This window comes from Musca domestica, unplaced genomic scaffold (assembly GCF_030504385.1).
Source record: "Musca domestica strain aabys unplaced genomic scaffold, Musca_domestica.polishedcontigs.V.1.1 22, whole genome shotgun sequence".
Lineage (NCBI taxonomy): Eukaryota > Metazoa > Arthropoda > Insecta > Diptera > Muscidae > Musca > Musca domestica.
This window is the reverse complement of record NW_026712262.1, coordinates 7,456,188-7,483,334: the sequence shown is the minus strand read 5'-3', so window position 1 is coordinate 7,483,334 and position 27,147 is coordinate 7,456,188. Positions and strand designations below refer to the sequence as shown.

General features: G+C 35.8%; 1 protein-coding gene across 2 annotated transcripts; it reads left to right on the top strand.

Moving 5' to 3' along the window:
• The first annotated feature begins 1,903 nt into the window (after nucleotides 1–1,903).
• LOC101895756 (cytokine receptor) lies at nucleotides 1,904–21,322 on the top strand. Of its 2 annotated transcripts, none has more exons than XM_005191870.4 (13): nucleotides 1,904–2,619; nucleotides 11,158–11,243; nucleotides 11,662–11,816; nucleotides 12,279–12,390; nucleotides 12,543–12,673; nucleotides 15,883–16,054; nucleotides 16,118–16,607; nucleotides 16,693–16,999; nucleotides 17,070–17,544; nucleotides 17,611–17,722; nucleotides 17,789–17,970; nucleotides 18,044–19,371; nucleotides 20,464–21,322. In XM_005191870.4, the coding sequence occupies exons 1-13, from the start codon at nucleotides 2,609–2,611 to the stop codon at nucleotides 20,671–20,673; spliced, it is 3,771 nt and encodes a 1,256-aa protein (XP_005191927.1). In that variant the 5' UTR covers nucleotides 1,904–2,608; the 3' UTR covers nucleotides 20,674–21,322. The 2 variants fall into 2 exon arrangements, with proteins under 2 accessions (XP_005191927.1, XP_011296022.1); XM_011297720.3 differs by having other exon boundaries at nucleotides 15,820–16,054.
• Nucleotides 21,323–27,147: the final 5,825 nt, after the last annotated feature.

Below are 27,147 nucleotides of genomic sequence, written 5' to 3'. Positions count from 1 at the left end.
CCTTGGTATACATATCACAGCCAGTGGGTCTGCTAGGGTCCATGTTGATGAAACCGTGCATAAAGTGGACCATACCTGCGATTTCCTAAAAATTCTCAGCGGATGTAGATTTGGTGTGGCCCCATACAGGGCGCTCCACTTCTATAAAGCCTTTGCGCGTCCCAAAATCGAATATGGTGCAGCAGCCTTGTCAAATCTGACAAAAACCACAGAAACAAGAATTAAAACATGTATTCATGGATGGCTTCGCAAATCTCTGGGCCTTATCAGATCCACCCAACTCCAATCATTTACCAATTGGCAGCCGAACTTCCACCCCGGTACAGATTTCAGATAAGTACAGCTAAAGAGTTAATTAAAAGCAAAGCATACGGCCTCCCTGTAATAGAACAGGTTCAAAAATTAGGGAACATTAAGTCCAGCTATGCACTAACCCTAAGAAAGTTCAATGAGATCATCCTAAACGTTGCCCCAACAAGAGCGACAGCTGCGTCTTCAAAATACATCAACATAGTTACAGATTTCTTTAAAGGTATTGCCACTAAAAAATCGGAAGCGAACATTCAAATTGTCAATCAACTCATAAATGAGAAAATTGCGCAACTGAAAGAAGAGAACTTCGAAATCTTCTTTACCGACGGATCGGTAATAGACAATATCAGTGGAGCCGCATTTTTGCATATCAACAGCAATACCTTAAAATCCTTCTATACCGACAAAAAGCTTGCGTCCATGACAGCGGAAATAATTGCCATCCATCAAGTGCTAATCTTTGCTCAAAATAACGCGTTGACCAAAATTGCAATATTAACTGACAGCAAAAGTGGAATACAAGCAATAAAATCCAAAAAACCACAAGAGCTATTTAATCGATGACTTGACAGCGCACAGATCAAAGTTGAAATGCATTACATTCCAGGGCATCTCAACATAACCCAAAACGAGACAGTAGACCTAGCAGCGAAAAACGCAGAAAATGAAGGCACCTTTCTAAACATAAGATGGCCCATAAATGATGCCATAAACCATATACAAGACAAAATATGGGAATACTGGTCAGAAGAATACTCCAGGATTGCAGAGCACAGTAATTCCCACTTCTTCAAAATTTTCACCAAACCAGAAAGAACCCCCGGTATAAAAAATCCAAATTACACCCTGACGACCAGAAGATGATGAATCGAATTTTGTCCAACCATACATTCAGCAAGAGCACCCTTTATAAAATGAATGCGGTACCCTCAGCAGACTGCGAAACATGCAACGCAGAAGAAACCATTTCACACATATTGTTCAGTTGCACCAAACATGACAACATCAGAAGCAAGTACAAATCCTTCAATGGAATCTTCACCGTCGAAGATTTCATAGCCAAACATCACTGGGAACACCTGCATGATATGGTCAAGTTCATAAAAGAACATGAAGGCACACAGACGAAGTCTGTTTTTTCGTGTGGCAATATACCCCCTACCTCTCCAAAAGAGAGTTCGCCAATTATCCCCTCCCCTTTTTTCCACCCTTTTAGCTCCCAAAGCGCTTAGGGATTTTAAAAATAAAAAAAAAAAAATTAAGGAGTGTGCATAGTCCGATTTCGGAAGTATTAGTATCAATGTTCATTTCACCTGAATCTTCAATATTTTACCTTTGGTGAAAGTACAAAAACGCTCGTATAAGGAAATAATCTTCAATTCGACTTATAATCCGCCAAATAATAGCCATGTCGCCAAATCAAAATTTAAGTCGCCAAACGCATTGAATTATCGCTAGAAATCGCTAAGTCTGACAACCTTTCATATGGCAGCTAGTCGTTCCATAAATGCATAGTCGATTAATGTATCGATAACATCGGAATATCGAAATGTTTGATAAAACCAACTGAACACATCTTTGAACAGTTAGTATGGTTTTTACACTTTTACACGGCGGTGGAGTTCTCTGCGGATAGTTTTTCTTTATTTTTTTCCAAAAAAAAAAAAAAAAACTTACATAGTTGAACAATAAAATAATATAAATACTTATTAAGAAAAGCATTAACAACAAGTGAAGAAAATAAAAATTACCAATAGCCTGTTACGAGGGCTGAAAATACAAAACGAAAACTAAGTTTTGCTGGTGCCCAACGCACGACAAACATATCAAGTGTTTTTTTTTTCTGTTTTGTACAAATTAATGTTATGCCGTGTGTTTTGTTGGCTAGAATAGAGGCATAGGGAGAGAGAAAAATAAAAGTGAATTGTTTTCGGAACACAACATTTCTGACGAACCAAATGAAAAACAACCCAATCTATTTTTATCTGAAAGTTAAAGAAAGCGACGGCAGTGGTGTGTGTAAATCAATTTTCTTCGAACAGTGTTCTAATTAATTGGTTGATGGTGCCAACTCTGGAATAAATCGTTTTATGCCATTGTGTGGATGGAGTAGTGGGTGCTCTAGCACTTGATTTGAACTCTTTCCATGTACATACATACAAAATAAATAGTACTATGCCCCTGTAAAAATAAACGTTAGAAAGGAAAGATCTCTCTACATTGCATTGGAGCAAAGGAGAACTGCAGTTGAGTGCATTGTGCGACGATAGGACGGGACGAATAGCAGCCATCAATTATGAATGCGAGGTAAGAAGGAAATGCAATGAACAATGCCGCCCCCATCTTCGATTCGATTACTTGAGCGTGCAATGTGTATGTCTTCTTTTTTTTTTGTTGTGGTAAACAAAGTGGCCCATTGGAATTTCTTGTTGTTTTAAGTATATCGAATTTTTATTCTGATGAAAAATTGCCAGAAAGACGAAAAACAACTGGAATTAATGGAAAATACTACGTATTTCTTGTTCCACGTTAAATATCAATTGCACTGTTTAGTTTGTATGCATGCATACAATTTGTTGTTTATTGCGGGTGTAATTTTCTTGGTGTTGTTGTTATGGACGGACAGAAGGACGTGAGCTGAAATCTATCGTACCGTGATATTGTAAAACGCACAAACAATAGCAAAAATACAACAACAACAATAAAACTTGTTTTCATCTCCATCTCAGTATGTTTCTCTACGTGCTTCTTCCAAAAACAAAAACAACTTGCGCATACGTACGCACACACATACATACTTCAACGTTGGCACACAAAATTTTGAAATATTCAACAGAGGGAGGGAGAGAGAGAGAGAGTTGCCAGCAAACATCATTAAACATCAAAGTTTGGGATTATTTCTTAAAAAAGGCCCAAATGAACAAAGATAATATGATTTTCAATAACAAAAAAAGATTAAAACAATCAACATCTGCAAAATCTTCACAACTATCAATTCGAAAAGGGAACTAAAAACTTGAACTTTCCCATCTTGGTAAAATGCTTTGTAGACCGCATTAATTTGATTTTTTTTGTCTTCAAACAGCAAATACTGATAATTGAAAAGTTGCCCAAATGAAATATTTTTAATACCTATTACCCTACTTACCATCCAAATACGCAAGATTAATACCTTTATGGCAACAAAACAGAGAATTCTTCTAAACGTAACATTTTCCAATAGCACATAATCCAATTTTTTTCTCTTCAACAGAACAAAAAACTAAAATATTTTCTGTCACAGTTGAATTTGTTCAAAAAAGGCTAGCGTTGGTAATGGCAACGCCTTTTATTATTATTGAAAATGATAGATAATTTGCAGCATATCTCTCATTTTCACATAATTTTTAAATCAATTCCATACACAAGACGAGTGGCATATAATTTGTAAAATTATGACATAAAGCCGTCTGACATTTTCGCGTTGATTGAATGGAACAGGTCTATAACTTCAATGTCGAATTTGTTTACATTTTACAATTTGCATGTTCGACGTGTGATATGGGCCTATCACAATTCGATAGTTATCGACAGAATTCGGTAGAATAAGAAAAACTTTTAAATTAGAAGTCGAGATAAAAATGGCTTTACGATAGAAACAGTAACCCCTTAATGATAACTTTTATTCGGCAATTAACTAACCGAAAATGTTATTATTAACGATATTTGCAGTGTTCCAGAACAGGGAGAATGAAAAATATTTTTACTGCAATAATCGATTTTTCCTTTATGACACCGAAAAAATTTCAAAACTATTTCTGGAACAGAGCAATTATAAGCATTTAGGAATTTAAAGGTGTTGACATTTGTCGTCATTTTTGTCATCAACATGTTACAGAAAAACACTACTAAAATGTATAAGCCAGAGAAGCCGCCAAATCAGTTAACTTTTGAATAAGAGGTCAGATCATACTCAGCCGTTTCAAACATTAGATATGATGTAAATTACACGCATACATAAATAAGTCTGAAGTATGAAATCTCAAAGCTCAATGAGAACTTTGTGCATCAAATGTAATGTTGGAAATGCCGATAGTGGGGCTGAACTCCCTTCATAAAGTGATTTTCAAGTCATTTAAATATACATACAAAATATCATATCGTGGGCATTTAACTGCATATCAGAGTTTTCCATATGAGCCCTAAAAATGTAGGTCTTGGGTGCAAGTGTAAACAAAAAATATATATTTTTTTGAACGTATCAGTAACCTGACAATGGACGATTACACAAAAAGCTATACATTGACCACTCTATACTTATATATAACAACATATTTATCTTAAATTAAAACAAATAAAAACCTACCAGTTGGATGTGTGTGTATCATAGGTTCACGCGAAACGGGTTCACGCGATACGAGTTCGGTTTTTTTCTACAATTGATTTCTATACAAATATAAAATGAATTTTCTTTAGAAAGGCGGCAATTTATTTTATCAAGAATACCACTTCACCTTATCACCTGCATATTAGTATTGAAGCGAAATTATTGCAAGAATTCAAGCGAATTTAATCTAAATTCCTATGGCAACACTGCACACCATGTCGCACATTGTAAATTGCTAAGATGTAATCGTGTGGGTAGTTCAGATTATGTTTGGCCAAATGGATCGTTGTGGTTTCTTTTAGAAAATCGCTTTGCTGCTATTCTAAGAAGAGCCCTCGTACTAAATCCTACTTTAAATTGGTTTTCATCTTGGCCATCGTACTATGTAGTATAAGTTTAAGTTTTTGTTATTGTTTTTTGTTTTGTTTTGCTTAATTCATTTGCTGGTCGTGTGTATATGTGTGTACACACATATTTTCTGCTTGACCTCAGTCGGGAAGTTCGTGCTTAATTTTTTACTTTTATATGTTCCGAGACGAGCCAAGATAAAAACGATAACAGTTCCCCTCTATTGTGGATTTACCATGTCAATTCGCGTATCTGTCACCTCAAAGATATTGGTCTTAAAAGCTTTTTAAGTGCCTCCATGCATTAAGAGGATCGAACAAATGTACTCTCGTAAATGTGGATAGGTAGTTGTTGAATAAATGTATGTGTTCGCATATATATGTATGTTATTCTCTTTTTTGGTTTGTTTTGATCGCAAAACAGGTATTGTGTGAAAGATGACGAAAAAGACCAAAATCAACATTGAACATCAAAATAAATTTAAAAAAGGCAACAGCAGCCACAAATCATTTGAAATCGTAAAAAAGTAGATTTGAATTCTCGGAATTTTGTTTGTTTTTAATTTAAATTTATTAAAAATTAATTACATTTTTTAGCATACCTATCCACATTTAAGTAAAAATGCTGTTGGCGTTTTTGGTTTTTCGAAATTTATAAATAATTCTGATTTTTTTCCAAGAAATGTTTTCTTGTTTTATTTTCTCTTGGCACTCACACCTATCAGCATGAAACCTCTTATCATCAATAGCAAAATGGCCGTTATACCTGATGGAAAAACGTTAATGTGGGTTGAATTTATGCATGTATTCGAGGAAGTGTTTGTAATTTCATATTCATATTTTGATTTTGATTTTTTATGTTCCATTTGGACTGGGCGGAGAACAAAGATTCTGGAAGAACCATACATATTCTGTGCACGAATAATGTACAATAGTTATATATATTCTCAAACTTTTGCAAATCTAAATGTTCAATGGTGCGAAGGAAGCTTGTTCATTGCCTAAAAATACGTTGAACACTGTTATTATATAACAAGCATTTTCCACATTTTATCCGTACGTCCCAACCACTGTTTATTAAATCTTCCTTGGTCTAATGTCGTTACAAGAGGATTGAATCTGTTTTGTTTAATATGTAATGACTTGACTATAAATTCTGCAATTTGTTATGGGGAATTATTTATTAAATATTTCCCACAAATTTTTTAGTTGAGAATTTCTGTTTATAAAAAATCTTTACCGTAGATCCTTTATCAATAAACATGCATTCAGTCTTGACACTCTAATTGCATGCCTTACACATTTTCTCTCTTTGTAGAACCAGCCGACCAGTCAGCTAGCCAGTATTTCCATTATGTTTTATCTATGACCACATAAGATGCTACTAAGTAAAGTAAAATAGGAGGTGCCAGTTTCACATAACACGATTGGTTTTCCATTTAACATTTTTTCCTTAAAACAATATCACATGCTTTGGACACGCACAGGTATTGATTTTGTGGCAGCTGATGTTCTTGTTGTTGTTTTGTGTACTTTCGTTTGGTAGGTAGTATTTACTTTGGCTCTGTTTGATTACCAATTAGTAATAAGCGAGAGAGAAACGTAAATGGCCCTAAAAGCCGGTCTTGGGCATAGCGATAAGTGCATTGAAATGCAGGTTTTATTCCAGTGGATATGCACAAGTTTTATTTTTAAAAAAGGACTTATCTCCGACCGCCAACGGCTCTGTATAAAATAAGATAAGCGTAAATACACAATTTACTTTAAAAGAAATCCTGTTGGATATTCATTTTCTTAAAACGAGTTACCACGGCCCGAAAAACCTACTAATCGATTTTAAATGCTCGGATGGTGTTCTTGGTATCTGCTATTCAAATTTTACCTGTTCGTGTCACGCCTGGTATTTTTTGTTCTGTCGGGTAATTGCTTTACTTCCGTTTAAATGTGCACACACCCACCAAAAAGGATGTGCGTTTGTAGCAAATTTAACAATTGTCAAACGAAGTCACCCAAGGTGCTATAGAATTAGGAATTTAGTCACTGCTAAGCTTGTATGTGAGGAGTTTTTTTTTTTTTGAAAAATTGAAGCCATTGCCAAAAATAGTTCCAATGTAGATTCCATTGTAATTACAAATTCCTGCAATTCTTTTGTTCTGACATGACTGGAATTTCTGAATTTAATAAAATGCCGCAGTAGCAGGAACTGTCAGTAATAAGAAATTGTAATATTTTGTATACTTCTCCTATTGTTTTATCTCTTTGGGTAATTTGCGGCATGTTTTTTTCTGTTTACGCCAATATCAAAGAACATTAGTTGTAACTGGTATTCGGTTTGCCACCCACAGGTCAAAAGGCATGCCAATAGTATAATTGAAATTAATGTTTACATTGTTAATGAATGTTAAAATTATCGCAAGCAAACAAGAATATTATTGTAAAATATTCTTAATAATACAGATTTTTCTGATGCCGGCATGTAGATTGAAAACATGAATTTTGGATAGTATATTTATCTAAAAACTCAAAAATACTGAAAGATACACTACATATAAAATGATTTTGAAGTGTATATCCACTATTAGATATATTTCTAAAAACTGAAAACTCTCCAACATTTTTAGTTTTGAAACTACTTACGTTTGGAGTTGTCATCAATTGATTACACTCTGAATCGAAATTTTGGGTCGGGGAACTATTTTTGTAGGCGAAAGGCCTTGCTGAGTATATAAAGACTACAATTTAGTAACCAGAATTAAAATCAACACACATCTTACTAAGAGGTTCAAACATTGAATAATTCGGTATACAATAATTGATAGTATCTAGATCTAAAAGTAGCATTATTTCTTTTACAATCAAATCTATGGCAGTTCTGGATTGCAGGAATACTCTGAAAAAGGTTAACTCGTTTGTCAAACTCTGTTGGGTCCCTGGACACTGCAACATATCTGGCAATGCATCTGCTGATGAATTGGCCAGACGCGGATGGGTGACGGTACTGAATGCTGCAGGCTTTGTCAGGACGAGGATGAAACTGGGACGGTGGAGCACTTAGTCTGCCACGGCCCAACTCTTATCGAAGTGAGACGGAGGCTACTGGGTAAGCAAATTCTGCCCGACTTGTCCTCCCTCTCCGAAACCGAGCCAGCGGTCATTCTTCAGTTAGCCAGAAGACTAAAATGACCAAGGACAACACGCTGATTACACCGTGGATATGAACCTACCAACTTCTCTATTCCTATCTTCAAACGCTTCTTCACTATTAGTTTCCTTCCCTTTTATTATTTTATTCCTCCATCTTCTCTAAATTAGGCACAATGGACCAATAGGTCACCGAGTGGAGTGGTTGTTTACACAACCACGCATCCTTTAACCTAACCTAACCTAACCTAATAGATGAGATTAGGAAATCCATTTAATTTTTTAGTATCATTATTGAGTTCAACATGATTCCGTCTAATAAAAATAATTCGAATAATTTATAGAATTAGGTAAATAATTGACAAAAGTAATCGGTGTAAGGTGAATTCCTTGCGCAACAACCAATGGAACATTAATCGATTTCGATAGACACCCTTTATACAAAACTAGCTGCGATCTATAATATCCATTTGACTAAGTTTGTATATAAACCCATACACTTTACTTTATTTATTAGGATAAGTATAATTTGACAATTTGATTACGCTGAATAAAACCTTTTATTACCGTTGATGTAAATTGTATCCGATTTGTTGTTGAGAGTTGAGAATCCATGCTGTTATGGACTAAATGATATAAAACTTTTTGTCGCATGTGAGAAAGTGACCAAATTTGAGTGAATAGTTAAACAATGCTGTTAATCAAATGGAATGCTAATGTGTCTGAACAATACTTAAAAATTACAGGGTGAGATGAAAAAACTGCAACCAACTTTTTATATTGTTTACAAGCGTACAAAAGCAATTTGGTGAGAATTTTCCAACAAAAAAAAAAATTATTCGTGATGGAATTCAAGCCTGATAGTGTGATTTCTTTATATTTGGCTGGAAAACCACAAGTGGCTATCGTTAGAGCACTCCAGCATTTAAATGTGAATAAATCTTTTGTGTCTCTTACCATCGCTCGTTACCATGATACTGGTAGTGGAAAGTGGACGGAAGAAAACATCAACATCAGCAGAAATGGTTCGAAAAGTAAAGAAGCGACTTGATCAAAAACCGCGTTGCAGTGGCCGAAAACTGAAAAAACTGCAACCAACTTTTTGTATTGTTTACAAGCGTACAAAAGCAATTTGGTGAGAATTTTCCAACAAAAAAAAATTATTCGTGATGGAATTCAAGCCTGATAGTGTGATTTCTTTATATTTGGCTGGAAAACCACAAGTGGCTATCGTTAGAGCACTCCAGCATTTAAATGTGAATAAATCTTTTGTGTCTCTTACCATCGCTCGTTACCATGATACTGGTAGTGGAAAGTGGACGGAAGAAAACATCAACATCAGCAGAAATGGTTCGAAAAGTAAAGAAGCGACTTGATCAAAAACCGCGTTGCAGTGGCCGAAAAATGTTTCTTGAGTTGGACATATCGCAATATTCCATTCGGCAAATGAGCTCGGGGTGAAGCCATTGAAATTCCAAAAAGTGTAGGAACTTACACAGCGACAAAAAGAAATAGACTCAAAAGAGCTAAACAGTTGCTTTGCCAGGTCGGAAGTGGTGAACTGCCGAATTTGGTTTTCTCCGATGAGAAAAAATTCGTTGTCCTTCAGTTTGTAAACAAACAAAATTATCGGGTTTACTTGTCAAAGAGGTGAAAATATGCACCTTCGGTTGGCAACCAGAACTCAAGCGCCGGCCATGGTGATGGTGTGGTCCGCCATAACAGCCGATATTAATCAACCGTGGCATCAGAATAAATGCCGAATATTATCGCGAAAATATTCTGGAGGGTGTATTAAAGCCTTGGTCACGCAAACATTTTGGCCGCAGAGCTTGGACATTCCAACAGGACCCAGCACCATCGTACTTAGGACGCGCCACCCATCCAGCGCATAATGACCACCAAAATCTACGGTAACCAATCCCTTGAACTATTGTGTCTGGAGTAATTTGGAAAGCAAGGTTGGCACTAAAAAATACCAAAGTGTCGATCTCCTCAAGCAAGAGCTTCGCCAGAAATGGGCCAAAATACCGCAGAGCAACATTCGGGCAGCGTGCGACGGTTTCATAGGCCGTTTAAAGGCCATAATTCGTGCTTAAGGTGACCAATTCGAATAAATCTAAACTTATGCTAAAATTTGCTCATTCCGACATTTTTTGCTTTCAATCCATAAAATTAAAAAAAAAAATTGAAAAATTATGGAGTTTGACTTTGTTGCAGTTTTTTTATCTCACCCTGTGTATTAGATATGCCATCTGGGCCTGGACTTTTAATTGATTTTAAACTACCTAGACTATTGCGAACATCTGTCTTTAACAACTTTTGAGTTATAGCCATATGCTTTTTTGATAGCGACCCTGAATAGCCTTTGATATCTGCCTTACAGCTTGTCTAGCTTATTTTTTATATGAATCATCTTTTGTCAAATCGAGTGAAGGATTTTTGTGGAATATTTCGTCTCTATAACTCGATTATTTCTAAGTACATTTCATCCAATATACATTGAAACCAAAAAGATTTTTCAACATCGAAATTTATAGGTTCTCACGAATTAGAAGCCGATATTTTAATGTTTCATGATTTTTTTTTACATTTACCCGACAAATGCCAACGTTTTTTTTTTTCTTACGCCCCTTTATTTGTCATTTAAATACTTAAGATGTTCAAAATGTTTTAATGATATTTAGATACTTAACATTTGGTGGCTATCTATTGGTGTAATTACTAATGTAAAATAGTTACGCATATTGTTAGATGTGTGTCATAACGCCAAAGAAGGAAAAGAAAAAAAATGCCAGTTCTAGCCAGTAAAAGCGATTATTTGCTCTAGGGTGCATCTGTATAGGATTCGCATGTGGTATTATGTAACAAATGGTAGAATTTGATAGTAATAATTTGAAATTACTAGATAAGCCGTCACAACTGTTGAACTCCTTAGTATATTTAATTAAAATCAATTGTATTAAAATTCTCTTTTTCATTTATTTATAGATCATCGTCATGGCTACAGATATTGTTCATCGTGCTCTACATCATTCTGCCATGTATCCATTGTGCTATGCACAATTCTCCAGGCGGTAAGTGTTATAATTCATATTGTTCAAAAATTGAATATGCAAATGTGCCATATTGACCTTTTCATAATAAAAGATTTTGCGAATTTGTTTAATTTAAAAATAAATTGAGCAAACACAGACATATCTTTGCTTGTTTTGTTAATCGTTATTTCTTCACACCTTGGTACCTTGGCGGACTTGAGTCAGTATACTGAGTGTTTTTATTATTATTTTTTTAACAGAATCTTGACATTCTAAAAACAAGCCCCTAAACAAACTTTTTTGTTTGCCCGACATAGTCATAGGTAAACATTTACCTTACTTACTTTACTTTTGGACTAGCTTAGTTGTTTACGCTGACATATTTGCATATTCTCATTCATATCTATTCTATAATTATGAATATTTTATATTTGGTTCTTTTTGTTTTTATTATTAGAAACCCAACCGCCCAGAGTCGAGATAAAAATCAACAGCAATACGAATATAACATGTCGCATGAATTTAATGAAGTTTGGCAATAAAGTCAATAGCTCATCGTTGTATTTCGTTGAAGAGGATACGGGAAAGAGAGTGCCAGAAACGGATATAGAGGTATGTTGAAGTTATCTATATATTGATAAGAATACAAGACTGTTTGTCAATAAATAACACAATTTTGATATGCGATGCATAAAAAAGGGTATGCCTGTATCTGTGTCAATACAAGAAACAAGATATCTGTGGTCTTCATTAATAATTGTCGGAGAGCTAAATCAATATATTATTAAGTAGCTGTACAAATGAAATATAAGAAAAATATCAGCAATAAACATTTAACAAATGCGCTGTAATCAAATTTATCAAAAGATGAACAGACTGACTGACTGATTTTCCTTTTTCATTTCGCGAATGCTAATTTTTAGTATAATAACTCATAATTTATACAAAATAACGAAGAATTAAGCTGCAGATACATAAAGCAATTATCTATGCAGACTTTATGAAATTTTATAAAGGGTTTTCGGTGCACAATAAATCCAGATATTAAATTAAATAAACTGCTTTTATTTTCAGATTATAAATGAAACTACAATTACATACATGTTACGAAATGCCACAGAACAAGATCGTAATTATGTGTGTAAAAGTGATGGAATGGGTATTGGCGTCACACACGTATCAGTTGGTAAGTACGCCCACCATATTCTACCATGTGGTTGAATGTGCGAATTGTGTCATTTTCAAAATATTTCGCAAACATTTACTACCGTTCATTTATTTGTTTTAATGTCCAACTCTTTAACATTAACATTATTTGTTTAATTTTCATTTGCCCAGGTACGGCCCCTTTGGACGTTACAGACTTCAAGTGTCGAGGATATGACTACACATATATGATGTGCAACTTTACCATACCACACAATGTTATACTAACAAAATATAGTCTAAACTATACAGCTCAATCGGCGGTAAGTGGACAGCTGGATGTCACATTTTCTCCTATTCATTATGTAGTGGTTGTATGTTTGATTTAGATTTACTGTATTTATTATTCTGCACTAGTAGTAGTAGTTGGTAACACAGTTTTATTATTCTCGCACAGCAATTCATTTATGTTAACCTTTGGTTAGTAATTAATCAAATATTTACATACGTTTTTATTGATTGTGTGTGGTCGATAAAAAATGCAAACATAGAGTCTCACTGTTGTATATTTATTGCACCCCTCTATAGACTTATGGGAGAACAAATTAATCCACAATTTGTCTTCATTCCCCCATACAGAATCCCGTTTCCAAGACTGTCACAAACCAAAAAACGAAGACATTATAATATTTCCACACCTTGATGATATTGCGAATACAGCACATGATAATGCCATTTAAAATTTCTTGTGAGATAAAAAAAACTGCAACAAAGTCAAACGCCATATTTTTTAGATTTTTTCTAAATTTTATTGAATGAAAGCAAAAAATGTCGGAAATAGCATCAAATTTTAGAATAAGTTTAGATTTGTTCGAATTGGTCACCTTTGGCACGAATTATGGCCTTCAAACGGCTTAAGGCAATAAACTTTGGTATTTTTGGTGCTAACCTTGTTTTGTAACCATTATTTGTTGGCGCGTGCTGAGTGCGATAGTACTGAGTCCTGCTGGAATGTCCAAGGTCTGCGGCCAAAATGTTTGAGTGCCCATGGCTTTAATACACCCTCCAGAATATTTTCGCGATAATATTCGGCTTTTATACTGATGCCACGGTCGATTAATTCGAGCGGAGAGTGACCATCGGCTGTTATGGTGGCCCACACCATCACCATGGCCGGCGCTTGAGTTCTGGTGGCCAACCGAACATGCACATTTTCAGCTGACTTCTTTGGCAAGTAAATACGATCATTTTGTTTGTTTACAAACTGCTGGACAACGAATGTTTTCTCATCGGAGAAAACCAAATTCGGCAGTTCACCACTTTCGGCCAAGCAAAGCAACTCTAGCTCTTTTGAGTCTATTTTCTTTTTGTTGCGGTGTAAGTTCTTCAACTTTTTGGAATTTCAATGGCTTTACTCCGAGCTCATTTTTCAATATTTGCCGAATGGAATATTGCGATACGTTCAGCTCACGAGCCATTTTTCGGCCACTGCGACGCGGATTTCGATAAAGTCGCTTCTTTACTTTTCGAACCATTTCTGCTGCTGTTGCAGTTTTCTTTCGTCCACTTCCTTGACGTCGGGCTACGCTATCAGTATCACGGTAACGAGCGATGATACGAGACACAATAGATTTATTCATATTTTAATGCTGGAGTGCTCTAACGATAGCCATCTGTGGTTTTCCAGCCAAATATAAAGAAATCACACTATCACGCTTGAATTCCATCACGAATAACTTTTTTCCTGGAAATTTCTCACCAAAATGCTTTTGTACGCTTGTAAACAATATAATGAGCTGTCACTGGAATAATTTTAACAGCTGTCGGACGATTGGCTTAAAAATGACAGCAGTCTGAAGTTGGTTGCAGTTTTTACCTCCCACTCTGTATTAAGTACGAACTTTACACTCCACACTCCACACATATAAATACAATTGGCAGCTTCTATGATCCAAGAAAACAACTTAAGTTAATAATTTATTAAAACCGGACGTTTGTTTCCAATGAATACCCATTAAATGTTCAACATCAAAATTTCAATGAAATAAAAAATTAGCATAATAAAAGAAACCACTGCTAATTTTTGATTGATTTCACAAAAATACAACGAATATTAAAAATTTCCATAATTTTTATTAATAAGCTAAATTCATAAGAAAGCATTTAGCGTTCATAAATTGATGTGGCTATTAAAAATATAACCATATAAATATCAAATTAATAAAAAGCAAGTCGATTTGACTACACATAATATGGTCGATCACGTATTGCCCTATATAGTGAGAGGTAGTCTTAAAATGTTATAACAAAAATATAATGTTTAGTACTCTAGGAAATTTGAATGAGTTAACCTGTAAAAGTTAGGTATCACTCGAAAACTGACACACTAAGATAGGCGAACCATGAGTGTTATCGCACCTTTAGCGATTTTCATTTATAAGGTTTATGCCTTAACGTTGTTATCGTTTATGTGCCATAATAAAAGAACCTCCATTTTAAAATATGCTCGTTTCTTGAATATTTTTTTTCATACTAGAGCTAAAACATTCATTCACCCATTTTGTACTGATCACACACAAATATCTAGCAAATAGTTTTATTCTTATTATTATTTAATATGTTGTTGGTATATGGAATAATTTTGCAGACATTGCTACACATAAATTACATCGTTTTCTTAACAAAAATTAATACTTCAAAATGATAACTAAACTCTATATACCAACAACTACATAAACTAAAATTATAGTTTTTAAAACTAATATTTAATATTTTGTTTTATTTTTGGATTTCTTTCTTTTTTTTTACATATTTTTTGGGATTTCTGTGCATGCATTTTTTTCGCTATCCTTGCTGTAACTAATTTCCTTTGAATTGTATATTTAATTACGAAAATAACACACACTCTAACTCCATCCTTGTAAATCCCTAACGCACTGAACTAATCTAATCTACGGCTACTAACAACAATCGAACCACAAACAAACTTATATGATAAGAAACCTCCACACCATGCACCGACCGCAATACGCTCGTTCGTTTTCAATCAATTAACATGTGGACTTTCGAATAAACAATAATAATATCCAATATACACACACGCATACACGTGTGTGTACCAACACATAAAAACGATATTTTTGCAAAACAAATGAATGAATGAATGAATTGGTATTTCGTCGCTTGGGCTTGTGGTGGTTTTACTCTGTCTTATTTATCAATTAACATGAACGTGGGGAAAATTAAATAAATATAACATCAACAACGTATAACAAAAAATAACAATAACAAAAACTAAAATTGGATATGAACGACATACACATGCATGTACTATCACGGGCTTTTCTCTTCGGGCACGTTCTTCACCTCTATGCATCCTCTCCTTTTGCGTTCTATTGAAATGTGTATCCGTATCCCTTTTGTTGGGTGCACACAAAAAAAAAACACAACCGCACACTCAAACTTGTAGTTATATCGCACTTATTACATGGACCAAAGCGGAAAACGTGTTTATCGTACAATTTATTCACAGAACTACATGTACACATGTCCTCTGGAAATCCAAGAGAGGCAGGCAATATGTAATTTAACACTGGATCAGAATAAATATCGGACCACTCATGAATTCTTCAATTTTACGTTAAGGGGTGAGAATGGCGTGGGCACAAATGTACAAAGTTTTTGGATCAATAATTATGAAAGCGGTAAGTATTGAATGCAACTTTTTGAATATCACAGTCATTAATATATTTCTCAATCCTTTGCAGTAATTCCACCACGGCCAGAGTACACCTTCGAGGACATAACATGTCATTCGGCCGTTATCAAATGGCATAACAATAAATATAGCTATTACAAGGCAAAAGGTTTACAGTATGACATTCGTCTGCGGCCCAAAGACAGTGATATCGATTGGATGAGCCATTCCAATTATGAGATACGACAGAAGCAGTCTGAATATAAGATAATTTTGCGCGATATTCCCTTCGCCTACGTCTGGTATGAGCTAAGCGTTCGAGTCCGTGTTAAAAAGTCGGCGCGATTTGACGATTCTTACTGGAGTGAACCGTATATTCAACAATTTCGTACAGCGCCATGTCCTCCGGATGCTGCGCCACTGACAGACAGTGGCAGCTTTTACATTGTTCCTACACAAACGCAAGTGCGTCTCTATTGGCATCAATTACCAGAATATAAAATGAATGGTCCCAACTTTACGTACGTGATTGAACAAGTTAAAATTGACGGTGTCGAAGTGTAAGTTGTTGTCTAGTTTTCCTTTTCGCTCATTTTTTTTTTCAGTGCATTGTCTTATTTCATTTTTTTTTGTTTCGTTCAACAGTTCAATGGAGCCTCTAGAAATGGATTTGATTTCTGCCAAATTTCCCTGGCATCGCCAGCACCGTTATGAATTTCGTATAAAAAGTCGTAACTCTGAAGGTGATTCGCCAGACAGTAACATCATAAATATTCCTGTCTGGTCAAAGCATAATGCAAGTTTAACATCGCCGGAGTGGATAAAAAATGTCTACGATTCCACAAACCGTACATACACTCTAACATGGGGCGCCCCTAAAAAGCTGCAAGGTTTAGTAGACTACACCGTATTTTGGTGTCAATCGAAGAAGGCAACACAGGATGAGTGTAAAGTGAGTGAAAAAGGTTCACAGGACAAAAAGGGGTTTGCCAAACTAAATTTTCTTTCTTTTCTTATTTCAGGGTACTATAAATTTTGCCCATGTTAGTCGAAATTCTACTCAGTTCATTGTTACACCACAAAAAGAGGATCAGAGCCTGAATTTAGCTGTATCTGCAAATTATCGTGACTTTAACACGGGCATGCATTGGATGTGCGCAGCTGATAGAACAGCCGATCTTGGAAAAATGGAACCTGAAGTCATGTCAGTTTCATCTCGCTCCATAACTATTCAACTGAGATCTGATCATATATGTACGTCATTGCTGGAAGGCTATAACATTACGTATTGTCGTGTACATCGCCAGCATAATAATGCTGGTGAAAAGGCTGCCTGTGCAGATAAGCCCATAACTCGCACTATACTTGGAACAGCCAAAAAGTTTGTAATTGAAAATTTAAAGCCTTTTTCCGTGTATAAAATTGAATTGCTTGTCTTCTCAAAATTGAAAACTGGCAAAATGAGTGATCCTTTAATTGTGCACACCAAAGAGGAAGGTAAGTTGTTTCATTCACCCGAAGTACGTGGCATTACTTTAATATAATGATTAATTTGCTTCCCAGCTCCCTCCAAGCCTTTGCAATTGCGAGCTCACAACGTAACTAGTAGTTCGGCCGTTTTAACATGGCTGTCACCAGAACACCACAATGGAATTCTAACAAAATATAGAATAGAGTAAGTTATTGAATTTGACTACAAAAGGGAAATGTGCTTTTCACGTCTGTTTCTTTCTTTTATCAGATACAACAATGAGAATTACATTATCGATTGTAAGGCCGAAGAGGTTTGTACCAAAAAGGAAATGACATTTACGTTAGAGAATTTGAGTAGCTTCACCAATTATAAAGTTTACATAGTAGCCTATACGAATGCTGCCCCTTCAGAGCATAGTAATGACATTAATGTCAAAACCTTGGTGGGAAGTAAGTACTCAACGCTATAGAGCCGACTTGATGATGATTTTTCTAACCAATATCTATTGTGTTCTCGTTACAGTTCCATCGAACCCAAGTCACATAACAGAATCGCAGAATATTTTGCAATGGTCTAAACCTGAGGTTCCGTCAGGTCGGGTAGAGTTCTATCAGGTGGCGATAATGGTTTGGTATAAGAATGAGATACAACGTCAATATATATCAAATGTGGCCAACACTACATGCAAGTTTAATTTGCCAGTGTGTAGAGATTCAGACCAACGTTTTACGATCCAAGTGAGGGCAGTTAATGTGGCCCTACGTGAAACAGAAATTGATCAATACATATTCGCTGCGAAGAATCCAATGGACTCTGAGGACGACTTGGTACATGACAATGCATATTTCAACGATAATGATGATTTAAAGTGTGAAGACAGTGGAATGACGGAAGAGAAGGAGAGAATGATACGCAAATATAGTGATCAGGAAAAATATGTGCTGTACAAATCAGTATGGGAGAAGGCGCCTGTCACTAACTGTTCTGATTCCAAAATGAGTCGTATAACGATGTTGGCCTTGTTGGTTGTTGTTTCTTCCTTGGGTGTTATAGCAGCATTTTACGTTGCGCACAATAAATATCAAAAAATGGTCAATATAACATGTGCACTACCACCGGGGCTGGAGGCGTATCCAACGAAAAATGACGGAACCGATTTTCGCCGTAACAAGGATTTCTTTAATACAGAAAGTCGTCATTTGCTATCTTCAATAAGCAACGATTTTAGTAACATGTGTCAGAATGGAGATCATGTTAATGTCGATGAAGGAGGCATCGACGGCTTAACAACTGGTTCGTTAGATAAAAGTAGTGGCTACATTGGTTCTAACAATTCGACACAATATTACGACGTAGACGCAGTTAGGGTTGCTGGCCGTGACAGTGACATAGTAGATCCAGTGTCTACAGTTGATGATGCTTATATGGTAATGGAACGTTTGAAACCAACAGATTGCAATTTAACTTCTTCGAACAGTACACTGGACAAAATGTTGCTGCAGACAGAAAGCAATAGTGGATACGTGCAGTCCAATCTTTTGACATTGAATGGAAAACCAAACCCTGCTTTGCCTCCTTCATTCATACCAACCGAAAATGGATATATAAAACAAGTCTCTACATTGAATAGCTTACCAACAGATCATGGTGCTAATGCACAAGTTATTCCGTCACAAAATGGCTATGTAAAGCTACATGATATTTGTAATTTATCAACACCAAAGTTTGCAATGACAGCGGCAGATGTGGCAACACCTCAAATGTCCGTAATGCACACAGTTCCTACAACAACAATGTGTAACATACCCGTAAACAGTACGGGCTATGTTGCCCCGCATTTGCTGCAAAAGGTTTGTAAATTTTGTTATTTCTTTGTATAAGTCCAGTGAAAATCTATTTTATACTCCATCATTCTATGGAGGGTATATCTTTGTTATTCCGTTTGTAACTCCACGAAATATTCATAATAGACCCTACACAGTATATATATTCTGGATCAGCATAAAATTTTAAGACGATCTAGCGATATCCGTCTGTATACGTCTGTCTGTTGTAATCACGCTATCTTTCGAACGAATTGAGATAGAAGACTTAAATTTTGCGTGCAGGTTAGGTTCGTAAATGGGCCGTGTCGGTCCTCGTTTTCGTATAGCCCCCATATAACGGTACTTCCTCATATTCGGCATTTTCATGATTTTATCGACATTATTTACCGGAATTATTTCAAATTTCATATTTAAAGTTAGTAAGTTTATGAAGGTCCACGTCTTCGTATAGCCCCCATATAACGGTACCTCTCGATATTCGGTGTATTGGTGCTTTCAGCAACATTATTCACCGAAATCGTTTCAAATTTCGTATTGGAAGATCTTAATGGGTACTACAACCTATGGAAAAAATTTCGTATGCAGGTCCACGTCTTCGTATAGCCTCCATATAACGGTACCTCCCTATATTCGCCATTTTCATGACTTTAGCGACATTATTTACCGGAATTACTTAGAATTTAGTATTTGAAATTTCTAATGGGAACTACAGCCTACGACAAAAAATTTTGTATGCAGGTTCACGTCTTCGTATAGTCCCCATGTAAAGGTTTTCATTTAAGTGGTAGTTTTGGGATTTTTTTTGAAAATTTTCAAATTTTTTTCCAAATGGTGGAGGGTATTAAAAGTTCGGTTCGGCCGACTTTAGCTTTTTATTTTTATTTTTTTGATATTGTAAATATTATTTCTCTAGCATTTGTTTTGTACATGAGCTACTACATTTGCCATAAGATACCGGTAACAAATGTTGTTACCGATGAGGGCATAGTAATTTGTTCGAAATCTCGTATCAATTCAAAATAAATGCTGTTCTAATCTTTAAGGACAAACTTATTTATTTTGTAAAATCCCAATTCAAAATGGTAAAATGCACATCGCAATTTATTCTCTTTTCAGAATTTGATACAGCCTCCTGCTACAAATGGTTACACCACCCCAGAAGCACTTGGTAAAACTATGGGTCTCAACCATTTATCACAGGCTATGATTGGAGGAGGAGGAAATGATGGCGGCGGGAGACTAGCCAATATGATACCGCCCATTTCCGGCTATGTTACAAGGGATGAGCTGCGAACGGCATTCAGCCAGCAATCGCAGTTTAACTAGAGTCTCCAAAACTTCACCCGCACTGTTCTCCAATTTGTTTTCTACATTTTAAATACTTTTGTACAAAATGAGATTTTATTTAGCAATGTAAAACTATACCTAAGATATCATTCAAACACACCATTTATCACTTCATCTATACACATTTAATTTTAAAGCATTGTACAATCTAATCATAGTTAACATTTCACACATTTCATTCACACTCGCCTATATATGAGTTCATATATAAACTTCTATTTGTTGTATATTGTAACTATTTTTATTATTAGCAATTGTAAGTGAAATTCTGTGCTTTACTGGATTTTAATTAATATTAATATTATTATTATTTAATTTTAAGTTTGTTTAAATGAAAAATGTGTACCGTATTAAAACACAAATATTGTAGCGCCTCAAATTGAGTAGATAATGCCTATGTTAGGCCACTTTGCAACTATTTGGTTTATTCACACACAAACATATATACATATTTTATTTTTGCATATTAAGTAACATGTGTATTATTATTTTTAATATTTAGCTTTAAAATCAAAAGCAACAAAGCAAACAAAACGCGTTTAACCTTGTGGCCTTAAAACAAACAATATTTTGTATAACGAAATAAATATTTAACAAACGTAGAAACATTTGCACTTAATGGAAATAATTTCCCCTTTCAGTACTTAATATAGAACTATTAATTCTTGTATATTACGAGACTGTTTATGTATAGAACGTAAAATAAAATTCTAATTCGAATGTGATATGGGTATGACTACATATGTGCATATTGGTATAAATTGATAACGATTTATAGTTTACAGAGCATGCAGCGAAACTGCACAAATTTTTATCTATAGAGACTGATAGCGCGTTTACATGCAAAATCATTACCCAGGTTAACCCTGATAATGGACCAATCACAATAAATTGGAAATTGTAGAAAACATACATCAAATTATTTGCGGTTGTTCAATTATCAGGGTTAAACTGGGTAGAGGTGTTGACCTAATAGTGCGTTTTTACACAAAATCTTTACCAGGGGATTTAGTTTGGTTTAAGGATGTGCATCTTTACAGGATTCGCAACTGCCTCGTGTTCATCCTAGGAAGAAATAAACACTTTTGGGGGTAGGAAGAACGCATTTTTTTAAATTTAAAAATGTTAAACTCTAAAGTAGACAGAATGAGGTTATGTTGGAAAAATATATCCTGCAAATGGCCAGCGCTGCTTTGTTGGCATACACGCGATTTTGCAATGGGCGTTTTGCATAAACGCTGCGGTATTTCATTAATGCAGCGTCCAATTTCCTCTTTTAAGGCTTGAGCCTTCGTCGGCTTATTTGCACAAACAATCGACTTCCAGGCTAATTCTGATTTCCAAAACGCGAAATAGCACGACTGGGAAATGACGGATGCAGCTATTGGATTGTTTTTCTGGCTGTATGACATGTGGCAACGTCTTGTTTTATTTCTTCAATTCTAGGCAAGAAAAAAGTGGTTATGATTTCACGTTTCCGGATACCATTTCCGCTTGACTTGCCTCATTTTCATAAAAAAAAGATCCATTGATTCTCTCTTTACTGAAGATAATTTTAGCCGAAAATAAGCATTTTCAAGTTGTCTCTCCAATACACAATTAACGAACTTGTTCATTCGTCTAGAGCTCCATTTTTAGTAACCTCGTACCTTTTATTAGCAAACAAAAACAATTGATAAATGTCAAGCAATGACACTTAAAATAGGGACACCCTTTAAAAGCTAGAAGGAGAAAACAAGATTTATGGCGAGAAGAATATTTAGCAGGATGGTCTGCCTAGCCAGGGAATACCTTTGGCAAGTTTTAAATGGTGATGGAATCTATCAGGCATGTTACCATTCTATGGAGGGTATATTAACTTTGTCATTCCGTACGTAGCTCCTCGAAATACTCATGTTAGATCCAACAAAGTATACATATTTTGGATCGGCGTAAACCTCTGATAATGTGGCAAGACTTTATTAAAAATTGACCTCGTCAATTGGGAAGCAATTTAAATTTGCTAATTTATTTTTTTAAATAAAAATAAATAAAAATTGTAAATCTAATTGTGTATTTGTTATTAAAAAAAAAACATTTTTACCACTTGAAAGTATTTTAAAGTTACAAGATCACACAAAAATACAATTTGACTTGCAAAATCCAAAGGGGTTTGAAACCATATAGTCTGTTTCTTGTTGGATAACATGGAACATCTGTAAGTATATGTTCTATCGTATCTACCTCTTCTTTATCAGTTGTCCCATTTTGAGGTCAGATTTCTTATACCAGTCTGTATGTCTACCACGATTCTAAGATCAGACGTACTAAGTGATAGAAGGAAGTTTGTTCTTCTGGGTTTTTCTTGTAGTCAAGAGTGGTTTTCGATTTAATTGCACTTACATTGGCAGCATTGTGGACCGCTTGACAATCGACATATATAGTTATGCTATTGCAGAGTTATCTTACCATTTAGGCTGGCTTCTTGATTCATTAAGCTTGAGCACACTGGGTTAGGGCAGAATACGCCTTCATCCATTTTGGAGCCGTCTGTATTAATGGCCAGACCGTCAAGAGGAGGTTCACCACCACCCCAGGCATTCGTATCAGGAAAAGTAGCGTCAATGAAATTAAATTCGAGAAAGGTGAACATGTTACACTAATTATATTACCTTCACCTAGGACATACTGACTATTGACGCTATTCTCCAGCTTTCCGGTCATCCTCCCCAAGCATTAAGGTGTGCGCTAAACCTTAATGCTTGGGAGGATTAACTGGAGTTCGGCAGCCACGACCTTGAAGTTTGCAGATTGATCTGCGCCAAGCTTAGATAAGACTCTTTATCCACTATTACTCGCTTGGGGGAAGCTGAAATGAATCTTCCCCAACTCAAAGCTGATCAGTCTCCCTCGACTTCTAAGGTATGTCCCTCTGGCCTTGTCCGTGGCCACTTTGAGAACCATCCCGCTGTTCTTAGTAAAGGAATTCAGCACACTCGAGACATGGATTACCATGGTATCCCTGTCCTCTTCCTTTTCAGGTCGGCGGGTTTCCCAGAAATGGACAGGGATGCTGTACTGACTTTGCACTAACTGTCCCGTATCCGAAATGATTTATTGGATTGCTATCTGCTGTCAGAGTCGTTTATTAGTTTCAGTGTCAGAACATTGTTGCCTTTCAGGCTTCTCGTTCGCTTCTAACTAAACCTGATATTTGTTGAGGCGTCCAGGTATCAAAGAAGCTTTGTTAAAATGCAGTCGGTACCATGACTGCAAATCTGCAACACCGTGGGCACCAGCACAGAGGTTTGGCTATTTTAGGGACGCCGCAGTATATCTACTGTAACATCTACTGGGCTTTCTACTATCCGTAAGCTGTGAACAATTAGCAATGCTCCCCGAATTTTAACGCATGTATTTTTGAATGAAAACTTTTTACTGAATACATGTTGATTCACTTGTTCCATTATATGCTAACGTCCTTAAATGATGGAGGTATACCTATGTTTAACGCCGTTGGTGACTATCACTATAGATACTGAACAATTCTGTTAGACGTAACATTTTCTTACTAACACGCCATCTAGCTATAATTAATGTCGTTGTTGTCACAAATAGCTGATTCATCTACCTGAGTTTTAAATATGAATATTTGACATATAGATGCTGCAAATCAAATGAATATGTCACAAAAATGTAATAGTTCTGGGCTAAGTTAATGCAAAAGTCATTATTTTTAAGTTAATGCAAAAGCATAATTCATTTTTTTTTTAATTTTATTGAATCAAAGCAAAAATGTTGGAACTAGCATCAAATTTTAGAATAAGTTTAGATTTGTTCCAATTGGAATTATGGCCTTCAAACGGCCAATAAAACGTCACACTCTGCCCGAATGTTGCTCTGTGGTATTTTGGCCCATTCCCGGCTAAGCGCTTGCTTAAGGCAATAAACTTTGGTATTTTTTAGTGCTAAAATTGTTTTGTAACCATTATTTGTTGGCGCGTGCTGAGTGCGATAGTACTGAGTCCTGCTGGAATGTCCAAGGTCTGCGGCCAAAATGTTTGAGTGCCCATGGCTTTAATACACCCTCCAGAATATTTTCGCGATAATATTCGGCTTTTATACTGATGCCCCGGTCGATTAATACGAGCGGAGAGTGACCATCGGCTGTTATGGCGGCCCACACCATCATCATGGCCGGTGCTTGAGTTCTGATGGCCAACCGAAGGTGCACATTTCAGCTGGCAAGTAAACACGATCATTTTGTTTGCTTACAGACGGCTGGACAACGAATGTTTTCTAATCGGATAAAATCAAATTCGGCAGTTCACCACTTTCGGCCAAGGGAAGCAACTCTTTAGCTCTTTTGAGTCTATTTTCTTTCTGTTGCGGTGTAAGTTCTTCAACTTTTTGGAATTTCAATGGCTTTACCCCGAGCTCATTTTTCAATATTTGCCGAATGGAATATTGCGATATGTTCAGCTCACGAGCCATTTTTCGGCCACTGCGACGAGGGTGGGTTTCGATCAATTCGCTTCTTTACTTTTCGAACCATTTCTTCTGATGTTGCTATTTTCTTCCGTCCACTTCCTTTACGATGGGCTACGCTACCATTATAATGGTAACGAGCGATGGTACGGACACAAAAGATTTATTCACATTTAAATGCTCGAGTACTCTAACGATAGTCACTTGTGGGTTTGCAGCCAAATATAAAGAAATCACACTATCACGCTTAAATTCCATCACGAATAACTATATACCCCAAGGAGGAAAAAATCAGTATCGATAATCGTATAAGACAGCACAAATTTCCATCACCATCAGTTTCTTTACAAATTTAACTAAAATTCTCTTAGAATCTCAACTCTAGAAGAAAATTACTACAAAGAACAAATTAAAGAGCCACTGCAAAATCAGGAAACATTTATTTTGGCCCATTTCATAGATCTCTAGGCTGGAATTCAAGCTATTCGGTCTTTGATTATAATTTTAAAAGCACAGAGGATGAATACACTTAGCTCGACAAAGGTGTTACCAACTTTTTTTCTTCTCCTATCTTCTCAGCGCACTCTTTCCTCCTTGAGACTGAGTCAAAGGATCCAACAGCTGGGAGTTTAGCATCACATTCAATGCAAAACATAAGCGGCTTAAACTCAATCGCATGCCACCAGACTATTACACTACTCCGAATGTTGGACTGTTACCCTTATTATATATTCTAAGATTATTGTTAACATTAAACTCACCTCTTACATTCGAGTCGCTGCTTCCCCAGTGATGGGCCTTTGGATCACATCCTAAAATGATGTTGCTTATACTGCCCATATCCTTTAATAGGCCTAGGACGTCCTGGGGTGGTGCTTTCGGATCTTTTTAAGGCAGGTAGATTGAGAATATCAGTGGAAATTAAAAGGAAGTATTAGATTTAAACGCATAATGGACTGCCCAACCCTATCGACAAATTTGAATCACTGAATTTTTCGTCAATCACTTCATTGATACAGTCTCCCATCTCTGATTTGTGTATATGGAATGGATCTATGGATATACATTTTTGCAATGAGATGTTGTCATGGGTTTAACTTTGTCTGCAGGACTTTGGTATTAAATGGGCTATGTAGGCCCACATTTTGGTATAGCCCCCATTTAACAATACTCCCGATATTCGGTATTTTCATCAATTTAGCGACATTGTTCACCGGAATTGTTTCAAATTTGGTATTTGAAGTTCGTAATGAATACTACAGAAAATTGTCTGTGCAGGTCCACGTCTTCGTAGAGCCCCCATATAACGGTACTTCCCTGTATTCGGTATTTTTATGATTTTAGCGACATTATTCATCGGAATTGTTTCAAATTTGCTATTTGAAGTTCGTAATGGATACTACAGCCTATGACTGGAGACTGTCGGTGCATGCCCACGTCTTCGTACCTCCCGATATTCCGTATTTTGATGATTTTAGCGACATTATTCACCAGAATTGTTTCAAATTTCGCATTTAAAGTTCGTAATGAATGCTACAGCCTACAACAGAAAATTGTCTGTGCAGGTTCATATTTTGGTATAGCCCCCACATAATAGTAGCTACCTATATTGATGATTTTAGCTACTCTATTCACCGAATTTTTTATTCAAGTTTCGTATTTGAATATTGTATTGGCCTATGACAAAAGTTGACTATGCAGGTCCACTTCGTCGTTCAGACCCTAATATGACGGCTACATTTGGTATTTTTAACATTTTAACAGAATTTTTAAAATTCCCAAATTCGTTCCAAATGGATGAATGAAGATCGGCCCGGCCGAACTTACAGCTTTGTTACTTGTTCTAATAATCGGCGGCTTTTAGGATTTCTTGGATTTTTCGAAAGATATTTTAGTACATAATCATAATTTCTTATTTATATTTTTACAAATTCCTTCATTTTTTCTTGAGTCTTATGTTATTGAAAAACTTCAAAAGATTTTCTA